At 39.5% G+C, this 18,751-nt stretch overlaps 1 protein-coding gene across 3 annotated transcripts; it reads left to right on the plus strand.

Annotated features, from left to right (window-relative positions):
• Positions 1–500: 500 nt before the first annotated feature.
• On the plus strand, positions 501–17,553 carry LOC136695134 (zinc-alpha-2-glycoprotein-like). Of its 3 annotated transcripts, none has more exons than XM_066668970.1 (10): positions 501–705; positions 5,488–5,754; positions 10,437–10,724; positions 11,153–11,437; positions 12,062–12,184; positions 14,637–14,681; positions 15,253–15,285; positions 15,395–15,466; positions 16,312–16,444; positions 16,871–17,553. In XM_066668970.1, the coding sequence occupies exons 1-9, from the start codon at positions 648–650 to the stop codon at positions 16,425–16,427; spliced, it is 1,287 nt and encodes a 428-aa protein (XP_066525067.1). In that variant the 5' UTR covers positions 501–647; the 3' UTR covers positions 16,428–16,444; positions 16,871–17,553. The 3 variants fall into 3 exon arrangements, with proteins under 3 accessions (XP_066525067.1, XP_066525068.1, XP_066525069.1); XM_066668971.1 differs by having other exon boundaries at positions 15,395–15,436; XM_066668972.1 differs by lacking the exon at positions 16,871–17,553 and having other exon boundaries at positions 15,395–15,436; positions 15,538–16,442.
• Positions 17,554–18,751: the final 1,198 nt, after the last annotated feature.

Below are 18,751 nucleotides of genomic sequence, written 5' to 3' on the forward strand. Positions count from 1 at the left end.
AAGCGTGCTCCTGTGTATTAAAATAGTACATTTTTTAAATAAAGGGAACTCATAAAACTTAATCATTTGTTACATGTCTTCAGAATCTCACAACACTCCAGAAAGCACACTGGAGAAAGTTGGTCTAAATACTACAACATTCACACTGCAACTGGTGGACACTGACTGACAGGTAATAATTCTGTTAATATATCTATAGCTCTTATATTGATCATCAAACATGTCTATAACCTACTGATCACAGCCACAGTCTATTGCCTGTTATTTCATAGGCCCTTGTTGGCTTGCAGTTTGAGGCATTAAACACAGACAAGGACATTTTGTGACAAATTTGAAGGAAGTCCAAGTCCTTATTTGAATAATATTAAATTTTACGTGATGGGAATTCAAAATGTTCCCAAAGTTCAGAAAACCCTCTTTTTTTCTCACTGGCTCTCTTCGAAAGACCACTAGGTTTCACTTTTAATCAGACCCGAAAGCAGTCACGTGGTTGTGTGGTGAAAGAAACATCGGATGTCAGTGTTTACATGATCCTTTAGGACGAACCAAGCTCAGACTCAAGCTGGTGTTTTTAAATCTTTAGTCTATTACACTTTCTAAAGACCCAAAATGTGAAGGGAAATCTCTGGATCAGTGAGCAGTTCACGATGGGAGCCGCTGAACTTTTGTTTTTCTTTGTGTTTGGAGTTCTTCCAGCTCTCGGAGGTGAGTTTTTCTCCCGTGTTAAAGTTACCCTGAGCAGCTACATGCTTAAAAATGATGTTCTTTAGAAAGAACTAGTTTTATGGTGAACCCTGAACACTCAAAACGCGTGGTTAAATAGTTTTTTTGCACAGTGACAGTGTTCTTCAGACTGATGGAGAATGTGCTACAGATGGTTCTATTAAGTACCTTTTAGAAATGGGTTCTGTATGGCGCTTCTATTGTAAAAAGCTTGACATTTTAACTACAGAAGAACTCTTTTGGTGCGATGTAGAAATGTGTAGATGCACATTTTCCATTACTTTGAAGAAGGCTTTCACAAAGCTCTTTAATATTGAACCACTTCCTTTACTAAGAACCCTTGAAGAACATCATTTGTAAGAGTGTAAACAAATACATTGGCACAGAGAGAGGGCGGGTTTCATTTTTAACCCTGGATCTGTGAATATAGCGTTTGTGTTTTACATTAATTGAAATAAAATGAATGGGCAACACTCTTTATCTCAGACAGTTTTATTACATCTGGAAAACAGACTATTTTACTACAATAAACAGCAGCTGATCAGCGTCACAGATAAACGACGTTTCCTTAAGCTTCCTTGTTGCTCTCAGCAGTGCAGCTGATGCAACGTCTCTCTGTGATTACAATAAGTGAAACTTCTTAATGGTTTCTGAACTCACTTATACAAAACCAAACACACCATTAGAATTCAGTTTAATTTTCGAAAACTAATAAATTCACGAGGTGACATCTCAGATGACTGAAACCTAGATCATTCTGACTCCTGAACAGATTTAATCTGTGACGGCAGGCAAGTGAATGTAAGCTATACGATAGTAGTTCTCTCGACAAGGCGGTGTCACGTGTGTGAGCTCCAGTGTTGCCAACTATGCCGCTATATTCAGAGAGTATTCAGCGACTCTAGCGACTTTTTCCGGTGTTATTGTAGACTTTTGGAGACTCGGAGGTGACAGCACATCGTTCTGCATTTACTGTCCTCAACCAGCGGTGGGTGCTGCAGGAGAGCCCCTCCCTCGTCCCTACGCACTCACAGGCGGTCAGTCTCCCAGTAGCTGCAGTCAGAGCAGAGAGCATCACCCCAAAAAAACTCTAAACTCCGCGTCCAAAGTGCAGATGAACCGCGTGTGCCCAAAGCCGCCAAAGATCCCGCCCTGGTTTACAGAGCGGGATGTAAATGATTCTTTAGTGTGACACTATATCACTGCATTTGACTCAGACAGACTCCGTCAGATGACCTACCCCAGTAAACAAGGAACGTCCCCGGACGTTCAAAATAGGTCTAAAAGTAGTCTGTCCGTCGAGGACATATTTTAAACGTCAATGGACCTCCAAAATCCATCTTAATAAGTTAGTTATCAAGTGGTGACCAATCAATAACGTCAGTGGACGTCCAAAAGGCGTTTTATACAAGTAATTTATTTCGGGACCAATTATTAACGTCAATGGACGTCCAAAATACGTCTAATAGTCGTCTTTTCAATGTCTGTGTTTGGACGTCTTTTCAACTTTCATTTTCAACCTTAAGAGATTCGACGGCAGTCATTACGTTATTTCAACATTGAGTCAACGGCTAAATGTTTACTGGGACACCAGCACGACGTGTGTACATTTGGTTTGAAACTGGACTGCTAAATGTTGGAACATTACGTTTAATCACAATACATATGGGGTGGAACCCTCCTCCTTTATCCGGACTTGGGACCGGCAAAGTGACGTTAAAAGGGACACTCTGGAAGAGTTTATATATATATATATAATTTTTTTGTTAAATTATTTTGAGAAGTGATGACAAAATGACAATGACAAAATTAAAACCAAGAATCAACGGAAGAAAGTTAATTTGTAGATCTAAACATATATGGAGTGTTTTTTTACTCAAATTTTGTCTCTCCCACAATGTTATTCCTGTATTCTACAGTCAATTAAAAATGGACAATTATGCAGATTAGACGATGACGTCATTTAGCGAGATCTAGCGATTTTTACAACAGCCAATAGGTACATTCCTGAGTTCTTGGACCGTGAACAGTGAACAGGACTAGGACAGGATTAATCATTAGTCTAAACCTCAAATATGCTGGCGTTAGTGTGATTGTGTGAATATAGCGGCAGGTGGAACTGAAACTTTGAAGAACTCAACTTAGTTATTTTTTAAGGTGGAATGGAATACTAAGGAACTTCAGAGATTGAGGAAGTTTAAACGAGTAATAGACTGTATAAAACTGTTTATAGGTACGATAAAGATGATTTTGTCTGGAGCACTCTCTCGGTGTTTACTAATCTCTGTGGATATATTCACGTTTAAATTGGGGGAGAGGATTTAGAAGGAGGGCTGAAAGAATGGGGTGGGACTTTTTAGTAGGATTTCTTTTTCAACCTCATCCACACTGACTGGTTTGTACAAAATCACCTACCCTAGGTTTAAAGATGGGACCCATTGAACTTTTGTTTTTCTTGGTGTTTGGAGTTTGGAGGTGAGTTTTTCTCCAGTGTTAACGTTACCCTGAGCTGCTACATGCTTAAAAATTATGTTCTTTAGTAAAGAAATAATTTAATGTCAAACCCTGAACACTCAAAGAACATTTTGCATGGCTCATTACAGAGTAAAATGGTTCTTTAAATTGATGGAGTATGAATTAGGGATGGTTCTGTTTAGTACCTGATCTAAGTTGAGTTATAGGTTGTGACTAATGTCGGAAGTTAAAGGGAACATCTATGTTTGTGGAGAAATGCTGATCTGTCAGGTTTGATTATGTTCAGAAGCTTTGCCTCTTTTAAGGTGGAACGGTGTGTTTGAGATGAAAAGTGACTGTTGTTTGTACGTGGCTGAAGATGACCACAGAAACAAATTAGAGCTGTTTAGTTTTGTAACACTTTCACTCTGTATTTATTTTCATGCAGTTAGTGCTCTCCTGAATTTAGCTTTAGTTCCATCTACAGCAAAAATAAGTCAGTGTTACCCCCCTATGGAGCAGGAATAGAGCAACATCCTCATCTCGGTTGGTGCTTTTCAGCGTTTGGAGTCTCTCCGTTGTCTAAAAACCTCCAGATGGCGTTTCTGTGCCGTGAGCAGAGAGAGAGAAAACCTAGCACCGGACCCAGACAGTTTTTAAAAAATTTTTTAAATTTTTTTTTTACAGGGCTTCGTAAACACATTAGAGCGGTTTCCAGGGCAAATTGACTGTAGAGCAGCACATGGAGAGGATACACACTCAGAGTTTTATACACTGTTTTTTTTTTAACTAAAATTGTGAACATCACACTTAACAATTTACAGTTGTTTAGAAAAATTGTCTTGGTATCAGTAAACACATGGTAGCAGTTGTAAAAAGCTAATTTACTTATTCATTCGTCCATTCACTTATTCTTGTGCCTTTATTTGTCCTCCATACCGCTTGTGATACACTGAAACACTGTTGGCACAAACACAAACACACTGCTCACAATATACAATGAAACAAATGGGTACACTCACACAAACACAACCTCCTTATTATCACTTTGGATAAGTTTCACTTGTGTGAGGACTTTTGCTCAGTTTCAGTGTGTAGTGTTTGTGTGTTTCACCCTAAAAAGTGACTCATACGTAAGTTACATTAAAAACCAATTACTTCTAACATAAAATTACTGATCACTGAATAACCTCTGACCATTTTACAGACACTGTGTCACAGAATTATAATCCTAACATAGAAGGGGTTCTATTGTTTTATATTAATTTAGGAGAGAGAGATATATTCAGGTCCTGCATGTGGTGTAGGTGGGTTGTATCAATTGTCCACCTCCACTAGACACCGAACAGGTCACACGCAAACACACACACATGCACACAAAAAAATAAAATATTAACAAACGGTGGTGTGTAACATTGGTAACACCATTGGCTCCCATGTGACAGACCTGGGTTTGATCCCAGGTCTGGGCAACCAGTCTGTGCTACACTAATGAGTCCTTGGGCAAGACTCCTAACACTGCACTGGCCTACCTGTAATACCAGTAACTTTGTAAGTCGCTCTGGATAATATTGAGTATTCCACTAAGAATAATTTCCCAGTTCAACAGATTAACCTAAATTTAAGATCTGTCTAACTGGGATTCAGTTGTTCAGGTCTATTCCTATTGGAGAGGCTGAAATTTGGACTTCACTTATCTGGCTAAAGTGAGAAACCTTTTTTGTGTGGAATATACCCCTGGGTGTAATAATACAATAAAGTGTATTGAAAGTATTTACTTGTTCCAAACTTGATTGTGTTGTGGATTTTGAATACAACTGTCATTTTTACTCATCAATCCACACTAATTATATACAAAGATATGGAATATATATGTGTTTTCAAAAATTAACTTAAAACAAAATGAGGGATGAAATGTAGGGTTGAAAAGGCAGTTGACCAGGCTGAAGAAAAGGGAGCACTAGTTGGTCTCAGAAGTCATCAGAATAGATGATGAAACTCTTATAATCAGAGCCGTGAGCAGCGGTAAGGAAGGTGAACAGAATGGGAGGTGGTCACCCACAGGGATGTAATATTAGGACCATATGTTTCATGGACAAAAATTTTGTGCACACCTTGTAATGTAATATTTCTTATGAAATGAATGGAGCCAACCAGGAGTTTGTTTCTATTTGCTGCAGTAAACACTAACACTAACACTAATTAGATGAGAGAGCTGTTCAGTTCTTTGAATGATTTAAATAAATTTTCCACACCGTGTGTTGTAATTTACTCATTGTTTAATATCTCTAATTTTTAATATCCCCACAGATGAACACTCTCTGTTTTACCTCTACATCGTCCACTCGGACCGCTCTGTGAATAACATCTACCAGTTCAGTGTAGAGACTCTGCTGGACGACACACAGTTGGACTCCTACAGCAGTCGGGACGGTATCAGGACTCCTAAACAGAGCTGGGTGAAGGAGATAGAGGAGAGTGTGTGGAGAACAGGAACTGAGAGGCTCAAGGATGATGGGTATCTTTTATACGAGTTCCTCAACAAACAGATGAAGTTCTCGGGCCATGATCCGTCAGGTGAGAAACTGCTACTGTTCTCCTTTTTAAAGATGTACGTCCTCCTCTCAGAGGAAGAAGAGTCTGTAGATTTACACACACTGCTCTGAATAGAGCTCTTCATTTCTTCATCTCAGTCACAGAATAAACACAACACACTCCATCAGCCCACAGTCGACTAACAGTGGTCTCTCCTCCTGGAGACTGTCATCACCTTCACTGGGGATTTACTCAGAACAGACCCCTCCTCAGATTCAGTTCTGAAGTGAGTTACAGTGTAGAGTTAACAGAGATTACACCTCTCCGTCACTACAGAACAGAACAGACCTCTCCTCAGATTCAGTTCTGAAGTGAGTTACAGAGTAGAGTTAACAGAGATTAAACCTCTCCGTCACTACAGAACAGAACAGACCCCTCCTCAGATTCAGTTCTGAAGTGAGTTACAGAGTAGAGTTAACAGAGATTAAACCTCTCCGTCACTACAGAACAGAACAGACCCCTCCTCAGATTCAGTTCTGAAGTGAGTTACAGAGTAGAGTTAACAGAGATTAAACCTCTCCGTCACTACAGAACAGAACAGACCTATCCTCAGATTCAGTTCTGAAGTGAGTTACAGTGTAGAGTTAACAGAGATTACACCTCTCCGTCACTACAGAACAGAACAGACCCCTCCTCAGATTCAGTTCTGAAGTGAGTTACAGAGTAGAGTTAACAGAGATTAAACCTCTCCGTCACTACAGAACAGAACAGACCTCTCCTCAGATTCAGTTCTGAAGTGAGTTACAGTGTAGAGTTAACAGAGATTAAACCTCTCCGTCACTACAGAACAGAACAGACCCCTCCTCAGATTCAGTTCTGAAGTGAGTTACAGAGTAGAGTTAACAGAGATTACACCTCTCCGTCACTACAGAACAGAACAGACCCCTCCTCAGATTCAGTTCTGAAGTGAGTTACAGAGTAGAGTTAACAGAGATTAAACCTCTCCGTCACTACAGAACAGAACAGACCTCTCCTCAGATTCAGTTCTGAAGTGAGTTACAGAGTAGAGTTAACAGAGATTAAACCTCTCCGTCACTACAGAACAGAACAGACCTCTCCTCAGATTCAGTTCTGAAGTGAGTTACAGAGTAGAGTTAACAGAGATTACACCTCTCCGTCACTACAGAACAGAACAGACCCCTCCTCAGATTCAGTTCTGAAGTGAGTTACAGAGTAGAGTTAACAGAGATTAAACCTCTCCGTCACTACAGAACAGAACAGACCTCTCCTCAGATTCAGTTCTGAAGTGAGTTACAGTGTAGAGTTAACAGAGATTAAACCTCTCCGTCACTACAGAACAGAACAGACCCCTCCTCAGATTCAGTTCTGAAGTGAGTTACAGAGTAGAGTTAACAGAGATTACACCTCTCCGTCACTACAGAACAGAACAGACCCCTCCTCAGATTCAGTTCTGAAGTGAGTTACAGAGTAGAGTTAACAGAGATTAAACCTCTCCGTCACTACAGAACAGAACAGACCTCTCCTCAGATTCAGTTCTGAAGTGTTACAGAGTAGAGTTAACAGAGATTACACCTCTCCGTCACTACAGAACAGAACAGACCCCTCCTCAGATTCAGTTCTGAAGTGAGTTACAGAGTAGAGTTAACAGAGATTAAACCTCTCCGTCACTACAGAACAGAACAGACCTCTCCTCAGATTCAGTTCTGAAGTGAGTTACAGTGTAGAGTTAACAGAGATTAAACCTCTCCGTCACTACAGAACAGAACAGACCCCTCCTCAGATTCAGTTCTGAAGTGAGTTACAGAGTAGAGTTAACAGAGATTAAACCTCTCCGTCACTACAGAACAGAACAGACCCCTCCTCAGATTCAGTTCTGAAGTGAGTTACAGAGTAGAGTTAACAGAGATTAAACCTCTCCGTCACTACAGAACAGAACAGACCCCTCCTCAGATTCAGTTCTGAAGTGAGTTACAGAGTAGAGTTAACAGAGATTAAACCTCTCCGTCACTACAGAACAGAACAGACCCCTCCTCAGATTCAGTTCTGAAGTGAGTTACAGAGTAGAGTTAACAGAGATTACACCTCTCCGTCACTACAGAACAGAACAGACCTCTCCTCAGATTCAGTTCTGAAGTGAGTTACAGTGTAGAGTTAACAGAGATTAAACCTCTCCGTCACTACAGAACAGAACAGACCTCTCCTCAGATTCAGTTCTGAAGTGAGTTACAGAGTAGAGTTAACAGAGATTAAACCTCTCCGTCACTACAGAACAGAACAGACCCCTCCTCAGATTCAGTTCTGAAGTGAGTTACAGAGTAGAGTTAACAGATTAAACCTCTCCGTCACTACAGAACAGAACAGACCCCTCCTCAGATTCAGTTCTGAAGTGAGTTACAGAGTAGAGTTAACAGAGATTACACCTCTCCGTCACTACAGAACAGAACAGACCTCTCCTCAGATTCAGTTCTGAAGTGAGTTACAGTGTAGAGTTAACAGAGATTAAACCTCTCCGTCACTACAGAACAGAACAGACCTCTCCTCAGATTCAGTTCTGAAGTGAGTTACAGAGTAGAGTTAACAGAGATTAAACCTCTCCGTCACTACAGAACAGAACAGACCTCTCCTCAGATTCAGTTCTGAAGTGAGTTACAGAGTAGAGTTAACAGAGATTAAACCTCTCCGTCACTACAGAACAGAACAGACCCCTCCTCAGATTCAGTTCTGAAGTGAGTTACAGTGTAGAGTTAACAGAGATTACACCTCTCCGTCACTACAGAACAGAACAGACCCCTCCTCAGATTCAGTTCTGAAGTGAGTTACAGAGTAGAGTTAACAGAGATTACACCTCTCCGTCACTACAGAACAGAACAGACCTCTCCTCAGATTCAGTTCTGAAGTGAGTTACAGAGTAGAGTTAACAGAGATTACACCTCTCCGTCACTACAGAACAGAACAGACCCCCCCTCAGATTCAGTTCTGAAGTGAGTTACAGAGTAGAGTTAACAGAGATTACACCTCTCCGTCACTACAGAACAGAACAGACCTCTCCTCAGATTCAGTTCTGAAGTGAGTTACAGAGTAGAGTTAACAGAGATTACACCTCTCCGTCACTACAGAACAGAACAGACCCCTCCTCAGATTCAGTTCTGAAGTGAGTTACAGAGTAGAGTTAACAGAGATTACACCTCTCCGTCACTACAGAACAGAACAGACCCCCCCTCAGATTCAGTTCTGAAGTGAGTTACAGAGTAGAGTTAACAGAGATTACACCTCTCCGTCACTACAGAACAGAACAGACCTCTCCTCAGATTCAGTTCTGAAGTGAGTTACAGAGTAGAGTTAACAGTGATTAAACCTCTCCGTCACTACAGAACAGAACAGACCCCTCCTCAGATTCAGTTCTGAAGTGAGTTACAGAGTAGAGTTAACAGAGATTACACCTCTCCGTCACTACAGAACAGAACAGACCCCTCCTCAGATTCAGTTCTGAAGTGAGTTACAGAGTAGAGTTAACAGAGATTAAACCTCTCCGTCACTACAGAACAGAACAGACCCCTCCTCAGATTCAGTTCTGAAGTGAGTTACAGAGTAGAGTTAACAGAGATTAAACCTCTCCGTCACTACAGAACAGAACAGACCCCTCCTCAGATTCAGTTCTGAAGTGAGTTACAGAGTAGATTCAGGGTCAGAGTAAGGAGAGGTTTGAAGAATGTGACTGAGATGAACAGTCTCAGATTTAAAATAGGCATATGAAAATAAAATGGTTAATTTATTAATCAAATCTTGAATTTCATACATTCAAGTCACTATAGCTGTCCAAAGCAGGGGCAAAGGGGAGAGATAAACTCTGGTAGGCCAAGGCCAGTAGTCCCTTAGCCCTTAATACAGGCACAACTAAAATTACTTAATCCTGTATAATAGGGGGTTTCCGAGCAGGAAACAAAAACCAAAGGCTATCATGAACAACTAACGACTACTATAGCAACTGGTGACAACTCAGGCCACGTCACATATCACAAAATTGAAGGCTGTGGTACTCACACCGTACAGAGGCTGATCATAACCAGCCTCGGAGTCTGCTGCGTCCCGCGTCTTATGCGAGAGTCTGGACACTCCCCTAGTGTCACCAGTTCCATTATCACTCGTTCAGGCAGCTGCTGCGTTGGTCACCCTCAGGTTCGCTCACAGCGGCTTGATTCCCCAGCTCACTCCATCACTACACTTCTGATCCTTTCCTCTGTTTCCTACAGCTGAGCACCAGCGCTGTGTAAGTTTCTGCCGTTATTGTCTCTCCGTTCTCTCCTGCCTTCCCTTGCTCCTTTCTGCTCTCTCCTTCTGGTCTACTGCAATTCCTTAAAAACAAAAGTCTCCTCCTCCCAAAGTCACGTCACTTCATTAAACCAAGCAAGGGGTCTTTCCCTATTGGTCATTGGAGGTGGCAAGCAATGAATAAAAAAGAACCAAAAAATACATAAAAATACAACCCACCACAAATAATCTTCACACATTTACACAATAAAACCCAATAATAGAAACACCAAAATACAAAAAACAACAAAACCCACAAAAAAACACAGTAATAAATTGCTCAGGAGAAGTAGGAGTGTTTGTGTGTGTTTGTGTGTGTGAGAGAGTGATCAGGTGTGTGTACAGTGTAGATTCTGATGGTGATTCCTGGTGAACTGTGTTCTCCTCTGTTTCAGAGCGTCATGTTCTTCAGTGGAGACACGGCTGTGAGGGGGAAACACTTCCTGACGGATCAGTTTCACCTTTAAATGGCTTTAATGATCTTCACTACGATGGAGAAGATTTAATCTCTTATAACTGGGCCCTGAGGAAGTGGAGAGTCTCAGCCTCTCAGAGCAGTGACCTGGAGAAGAGGTGGAATAATGAAAATACATATTTACACAGTGCTCTCAGTCAAAAATATGAGGACTGTCTGAAGTGGCTGGGGATTTATTTAAAATACAATCCCACTGATACCATCCTGAGTGAGTATTAGGATATTTTAATTCTGTGTGTGTGTGTGTGTGTGTGTGTGTGTGTGAGTAGAGCTCTAATTTACCGAATGTAGAATTCAGTCCCAATTTTCCCAATTCAGTCAACAATTTTAAATATATATATATTTAAATAAAGATTTTCAGTGGTTAAAATGTAAATGTGTTTATACTGTATTTACAAAGTACTTTTTTGTTTTAACCTGTGTGTGTATGATCAGAGGAGGATGTGCTGCTTCTGGAAGAAGAATTCGATCCCTGTAGCATTTTGAATAACGTTAGGAGTGCTGCAGAAGTCAAATTTTAAATGTGTTTATACTGGATTCACAAAATGGAATCAAAGCTGGAAGAACACCAGCTGTTTTTATAGATCTGAATTCTGACTGAAACACATTGTGTGTTTACACTGTTCCTCTCTGCAGCTGTTCCAGATGTGTATGTGTTTGAAAAGAAATCTCAGACTGAGTCCAGCAGACTGACCCTGACCTGCCTGGCCACGGGCTTCTACCCCAAAGACCTGAAGATGAGACTGAGGAGATTCACCACTTCACTCCCTGATCATCTACTAACATCCTCAGGAGTCAGACCCAATGGTGATGGAACCTACCAGCTGAGGAAGAGTGTGGACGTCCAGGAGGAAGATACAGCAGGATACGACTGTTCTGTAGAACACAGCTCCCTCCAAGAACCAGAAATTAAACCATGGGGTAAATATATCTGTGTTTGATTATCCACTAACACTGAAGAGTAGAGAGTCCTCCATTAGACTCAGAATATCCCACTGTTCTTACAGTAGTTACAGTTCTTACAGGGGTTTATTTTAATCCAGAAACACTGAAGAGTAGAGAGTCCTCCATTAGACTCAGAATATCCCACTGTTCTTACAGTAGTTACAGTTCTTACAGGGGTTTTGTTTTAATCCAGAAACACTGAAGAGTAGAGTCCTCCATTAGACTCAGAATATCCCACTGTTCTTACAGTAGTTACAGTTCTTACAGGGGTTTATTTTAATCCAGAAACACTGAAGAGTAGAGAGTCCTCCATTAGACTCAGAATATCCCACTGTTCTTACAGTAGTTACAGTTCTTACAGGGGTTTATTTTAATCCAGAAACACTGAAGAGTAGAGTCCTCCATTAGACTCAGAATATCCCACTGTTCTTACAGTAGTTACAGTTCTTACAGGGGTTTATTTTAATCCAGAAACACTGAAGAGTAGAGAGTCCTCCATTAGACTCAGAATATCCCACTGTTCTGACTGTTGTTACAGTTTTTATTTTAATCCAGAAATTGTGTGTTTCTTATTGTTTTCCTTATTTTCCTTGCTTACAGACAGGATACACTTTGCCTCTTCAGGTGTTCAGGATTTGACCTTTGGACTGGTGATTGGACCGGTGGTGTTGGTGGTTTATGTGTTTGGGCTTATTTTCGATCGTAAAAATAAGACAGCAATAAGTAAGTTATGATACAGATACTTATATAAGGAAATAAATATCAGATACTATAGTCCAGAACACTCTGTATATTATTAAACATTGTAAACTTAAAATATTGATTATTAAAATATATTAATATATTTTCTACTAGTCTAAATGAGAATTTCAATACAAACACCTATTCCAGAAATGTTAGAATATTTTGTAAAATGAAATAAGACTGTGATTTTTTTTTGCAGTTCTCTCGGTTTCATACTTTTCATGAATAAGTCCATTGTGTTTTGTAAATACAACCTTTTTATATCTCATGCCTGCAACATAAGAATGTAAATTTCACAGAGAATTTATATCACACTATTTTGAAGAGTATTACACTATAAGCAGATGAATGTAAAACATGTAAAAGGAGCATCCTCTGAAGGCTCAGTTTTGTAGTAAAATAGGCCTCATTATGCCAAACTCCATGAAAGAAATTTTCAGAACATTAAAGCAACATTATTCAATGTAAGTTCCTACGAATTTAGGTCCTTCATCATGCACCACACCTTAAAGATGAAATTCACAATTGTAATCAAAAACCTTTTATAAAAATCAGATGTTCTTTCATCATCATTTGCTAATGTTTTTACAAAGCCCCAGTGCCAATAAAGACTAGGCTTCCTCTCTATCTGCTCAGAGAAATGGCAATGAGCCCTCAAATTGTTGAAAATCATGAAAAGAGATGAGGATACTGCTTAATTCCCGCTTCATATGAGGGTGATATTGACCTATTTTTTTACTGTTTCAGATAGGAACACACTCTTAATTATCAGCTTGAAAAGTAAACAATTAAGTGCGACAAAACTAAACAAATCAAGTTACAAACAAGTTCCTGTGGTAATTCAAACATTGAATATAAACTTACAGACAAGTTATAACATCAGCTACGTACAAACAAGGGTTGTTTTTCTCTTCAAACACACCGTTCCACCTTAAAAGATGCAGAGCTTCTAAACATAAACAAACCAGAGAGAACTGAAGTTCCTCACAATTATAGACATCCCTTTAATATCGTGAAATCATTTAGGAAATAATTGTGGAGAAATACCAGTACCTGTGGAGTAAGGTGAGAGGCTAGTTTTGAAACAGCATGACCTTTGAGCCCTCAGATGGCACTGCATAAGAAAGAAACTGTTATGCTACAATGATAAATATAGACACATCATCCTTGGAGTACGTCTGTCACTTCAGAGTCTGTCACTGCATCAAGAAAAGCAACCTGAAACCATACATTGATTCTATGTGTAAATTCTAACAAATTCTCTGGGACTAAGCTTATCTCACATGTTCAAAAAGAAATTAATGTGTGCTGTGGTTGGAGGAGTCCATGTTTTAATATGTTTTCTATGCTTCTTTGGAAGCTGAAAGCAAGTCAGTAGCTGGCCAACCAAAGTTACGCTCCCCATTTTATTGCTTAAAAATGAAATGCTGTGTGAATTTCCAAGAAAATAAAGAAAATAAACACATTTCTCTTTTGACCATGTCGTGGCAGCACTGTGACCTCAAGTGAACAGACAACAAGTAAATACTTAATGAGGACGTCTTCGACTGTGGGGAAATGCTGTTTTGTTTATGTTCAGAAGCACTCTGTCTTTTAAGGTGGAGTGGTATGTTTGAGAAGAAAAACAACTGTTGTTTGTACGTGGCTGAAGTTTAATTTCTCTGTAAGATTTTATTCACTGTTTGAATTACCACAGAATCTCATTTGTAACCCGTGTTGTTTAGTTTTGTAGCACTTTTGGTAATGCACTTAGCCATCTCCTAAGTTTGGAGATATTTCCATCTTAAGTGATACAAAAATAAATCAATATTAGGCACCTATGGAGCAGAAACAGAGGAATATCTTCATCTTGGTTTGTGCTTTTCAATGTTTGGAGTTCTCTCCATTGTCTAAAAGAACTGCAGATGCCTTTTCTGTGTTGTGAGCAGAGAGAGAGAGAAAGACTTGCATACCGGACTGAGACTGTTTGTTTTTTTACTCATTTATTGACACTGGGGCTTCATAAACATATTAGACCAGTTTCTACCTCGCAAAGAGACTGGAGAGCAGCAAACAGTGAAGAAATATCTTCTGAATTTTATAAAAAGTATTTTTTTTTTCATTAGAATCATGAATGTTGCCTTTAGCGGTGTTACATTAAATGAACTTTGGGCCTTGTTCATTTCGTTTTCTTATTCACATTTTCAAAACTGCCAAAAACTCAATGGGTTGAAAACCAAATACAGATAGTGTCTCCTTGTACTTTACAAAATACAAGAGCGTTAATCAGGGACAACATTGGAAATCCTTTTCATTCACACTGAGAATTCACACTGCTGAACATGTTTAGAGTCATTGAAGGGTTAATGAGTGAATGTGGAAACAGTCAATCAGGACACAGCAGATGTTACTGCGCATCTGTACTCAACTTTTTATTAACATTTCTTTTCAGGTGTGAAGAAACATGTTTCTGAAGTTCGATGGGTCATCGTAAATGGTGAGATCTGTTTAAGTTTCATTCGAACAATGTGCCATTATTTATCATTGTACAATGTACAACGAAATGTGTCTTCCTCATTTAACCCAGCTGTGGCATTAAACACACATACACCCCCCCCCCAACCACACACACACACTATAGTGCACTAGAGGCTGTAAACACACACCCAGAGTGGGGGGGGACAGTCATCCTGGTCAGATGTGGGTTTGGTGCATTGTCCCGGGGAACTTCATCCGTGGATGTTCCCGTCGGTCATGGGGATCAAACCTACCAAGTCCAAGCTCGGTCTCTAACCATTAGGCCATGGCTGCCCACTCTCAACTTCTCTCATCATCTTTGTTTCAGCTCCAGCTTCATTTTTGAGCGTAATACAACAGTGTTAATGTAACGGTTTATTAGTGAAGCTGTTTTTCTCTGTTCTCTGTGTAATGAAATAAAACTGAACCCCATTTAAACTCTCAACAATGTTTCTGGAATAGAGCAGTGATAGGGAAATACAGCTCTTTTTACTGATCATTGTTCTGCTCTTTCCTTATTTTAATGTGTATTTAACTGGATTCTCCTCTAGATCCTGAGGCTGGTGATTCTGGTGATGTCTCCGGTAATAGTTAATATTTAAAACATGTGGATTTGATAATATTTGGTATAAATGTGTGGCTGTTCACTGTAACTCATCTCTGATAGAGTTTTATGCTGTGTTTGTATTTCAGGAGTGGGAAACAGTGTTGGATCAAACAACGGCAACAATAAAAGTGATGAAATTCACTCATCAACTGACACTGGTCACTTTTCTCCTAGACTCAAGTTACAACATATTAGATTTTAATGGCAGTGCATTGTTTATCATTGGTAGATCTCTGTAAGGGCTTTGAGGTGCTGCACATGATGTGGGTGGAGCAAGGGAGGAGCAGAGGATAAATAAATATATATGGACAGAGGAGAAACTGGGCTGTTCCATTACACAAGCAACATCTACAAACTTGAAGATGAATTCCAACAATCAGGAGACAAAAAGATAAACATATTTTACCTTTTAAAGTGGACAAATTATACCCTTTATTTCACAAGTGAAGACAGATTTGGAGTTGTGTGGCTTTGTTCAAATTCATAAAAAAAGAACAACACAGCGTTTTCTCTCTCTGTCTAAACAGCCCAGGTCAGAAAGACCAGTTTCAGTGCCTGTTGAGAATGAGCCTCTCATTACTTTCAAGTACAAGGCACCCAGGACTGAGGAGTGAGGAGCAGAAACACTGGGAAAAAGGCCAAAGCAAAATTCACTAAAACCCAGTTTCTCTGTGATCACTGTGTTAGTTTTGCGTTCTCACTGTGTTAGTAAAAGCTGGTCCAGCGCTATGATTGGAGAGACTTAGTTGAGGGGGTGGGGCCATTCTTAAGTGGTGACAAAATGATCATGTGATATATCCAGAGATCTCATTATTGTGCTACATTGTACAAGACTGGGTGGTCTTGTTTCATAGTGTGTAGGTTGGTGAGCTCAAGATCCCCATATTAATGTCTTAATGCACTCAAAAGTGTGTTTTTATGTCCCCTTAGATCCCCTTTATTTTGATTCCCCAAAAATATTAACTGTTCTGTTGATATTAACAACAAATTAATTATTTTTTAGGTTTCCGTGAGAGGAAAAGTGATGAAACCACTGTGATGCTGGAGGAACCTTCCAATAATCCTGATACAACTGATCAGCTTCCAGAAGAACAGCAGACACTGACCCCTACAGTATAAACCCCTGTTGATTTATTGTAAGTGTTTTATAAACTTGTTCCTATGTAATTAAAAATACACACATTCATTAGACATGCGTCAAACTATAAACATCTCTCTGAAAGTGACAGACAAGATGGAGGGGACAGGAATGCTGTCATTTTCATACACTGTCACTGAGCAGTTTGAGAGCTTTTACTGCTCTGTTGTTTAAAATGATTGCCTCCAGACTTTGGTGTTTTACATTAATTTAAGCTGAAAACTTATGAGAACCCTGTATTAGAATCTCAGGTCATAAATTAGGTCAAACATTATAAACTTTGAAATGTATAATCAGTAAATTACACTCTGAGGTGTAGTTATCGTTAGCTGAGAGAAGTATAGAGATTAACTGTGTAATTTAACACTGTCACAAAAGCAAAAATCTAAGCTTTATTCTGACCTGTTTTTCTGTACTTTCCCAGGAAAACTTCTCAGGAAATGCTGACAGTTCCATGAACTTTGAACTTGAAGGAGATCAGGCCTTTTCTTTTGCTGCACAAACATTTTTGGAAGAGTTTGGGACACATTTCTCTGGACTGTGTTCTTTGTGTCTGTTGTATGATGGAGTTTGGATGTGTTGTGTGTTAATGAGACTGAGGGGAGGTGGAGAACTGAGTCTGGGACAAATCTGCTCTTTCATTTGTAAAGCAGTGTTTTTACATTTGTTATAAATGATGATCATGTACATATTGGTGACCGTACAAACTCGCATGTCTCAGTACCAGCGATAATCAACAAGAACGCACAAAAACTTCAAACTGTATTCAAATGTTTGAGCGTTAATATGTTATTGATGTTATGTATGAAATATGTATATTTTGTATAAATTGTTTAATATAGAAATGCTGGAATGTCTGTGACGGACTGGTGTCCTCTACAGGGCGTGCACCTTATGCCTGGCCTTGTCTCCAGTGATTTCAGGAAGCACTTACAGATGATCAATGAATGAATGAATGACCAAATCACCCTCAAAGCTATGATTTTGCTATTGTTTCACAAATTGTGTACATTTTATTTATAAATTGTCTTTTAAATGTTGAAAACTTAAGTGAATCATCATTGCACTGCCCTTATGTAAATATTAATACTTCAATAAACCTTTTTCTATTCCTAATAATAGTGATAAATCATTTTTAAACTAATCACATAGTAACAAAACTTATTTATGAAAGTTATTAAAGAACTTAGTGCCAATTTATGACACAGAAGAATACATTAAACATAACATAAAACACCCTTTTAATTTTGTTGCTTTGGCCAAATTATTATTTTAAAGGAACTGGAGGTTTCTCATGATGTAAACTGCACCATGATAACTTCTAGCTAATAGCTTCCATTAGAAATGTTTAAATCACACAGAGATGTAGTAATAATAATGATAATCTCACATGAATGAAACAAAACTACTGCAATCAGAAATATCAACTTGTTAAAGGCAAATTAAAGTGTTCCATGAACCTGTACTTCATCAGAATTAAAGTTTGGTGTTCAGTTCTCCAGGCTCCACCGGTTGTAAACTGGACCATCTCACAGTGTTCCTACAGACGGGGGACATTTATGAACAGAACCTCAACACAACTGAGTGAGAAAGAGATTGATGAGAAATGATTGAGAAAGGGACCAGCAGATGATGATCATTAAAGCTCCACAGAAGAAAACATCTCTGTCTGCATTAGGAACATCACCAAGTGAAGAATCAGTCTTCTCCCTCAAATACACAGTGGAGCCCTAACTCCCAACTGCTCCCCTGGCGCCAAGAGGGGTTTGACTGTGTGTTGACTACCCATAATTGTGTGTGTGTGTTTCTACCATGGACAGGGTAAATGCAGAGGTCTTTTTTTTTTACTGCTGAACATTGACTACAAATGACACTTTTCACATTTTAAATAACTTTAAACAGCCAGTGCAATAGAAATATGCTGCTTTCTCAGTGGCTTCATAATATTAACCTGCTCTGCCGCACATTATAAACACAATTCTGTGCATTGTATACATTTCCTGGACCACTATGTAACAAAAGGAGGGACCCATCAGTTTATTTTAAAGGAGGGAGATCATTTAATATCCAGTTCAGGGTCGCGGTGGGTCCGGAGTCTACCCGGAATCACTGGGCACAAGTCAGGAACACACCCTGGAGGGGGCACCAGACCTTCACAAGGCGACACACACTCACACATTCACTCACACACTCACACCTATGGACACTTTTGAGTCACCAGTCCACCTACCAACCTGTCCACCTACAAACCCACGCAGACACAGGGAGAACACACCACACTCCTCACAGACAGTCACCCGGAGGA

The sequence above is a fragment of the Hoplias malabaricus genome, chromosome 4 (assembly GCF_029633855.1).
Source record: "Hoplias malabaricus isolate fHopMal1 chromosome 4, fHopMal1.hap1, whole genome shotgun sequence".
Classification (NCBI taxonomy): domain Eukaryota; kingdom Metazoa; phylum Chordata; class Actinopteri; order Characiformes; family Erythrinidae; genus Hoplias; species Hoplias malabaricus.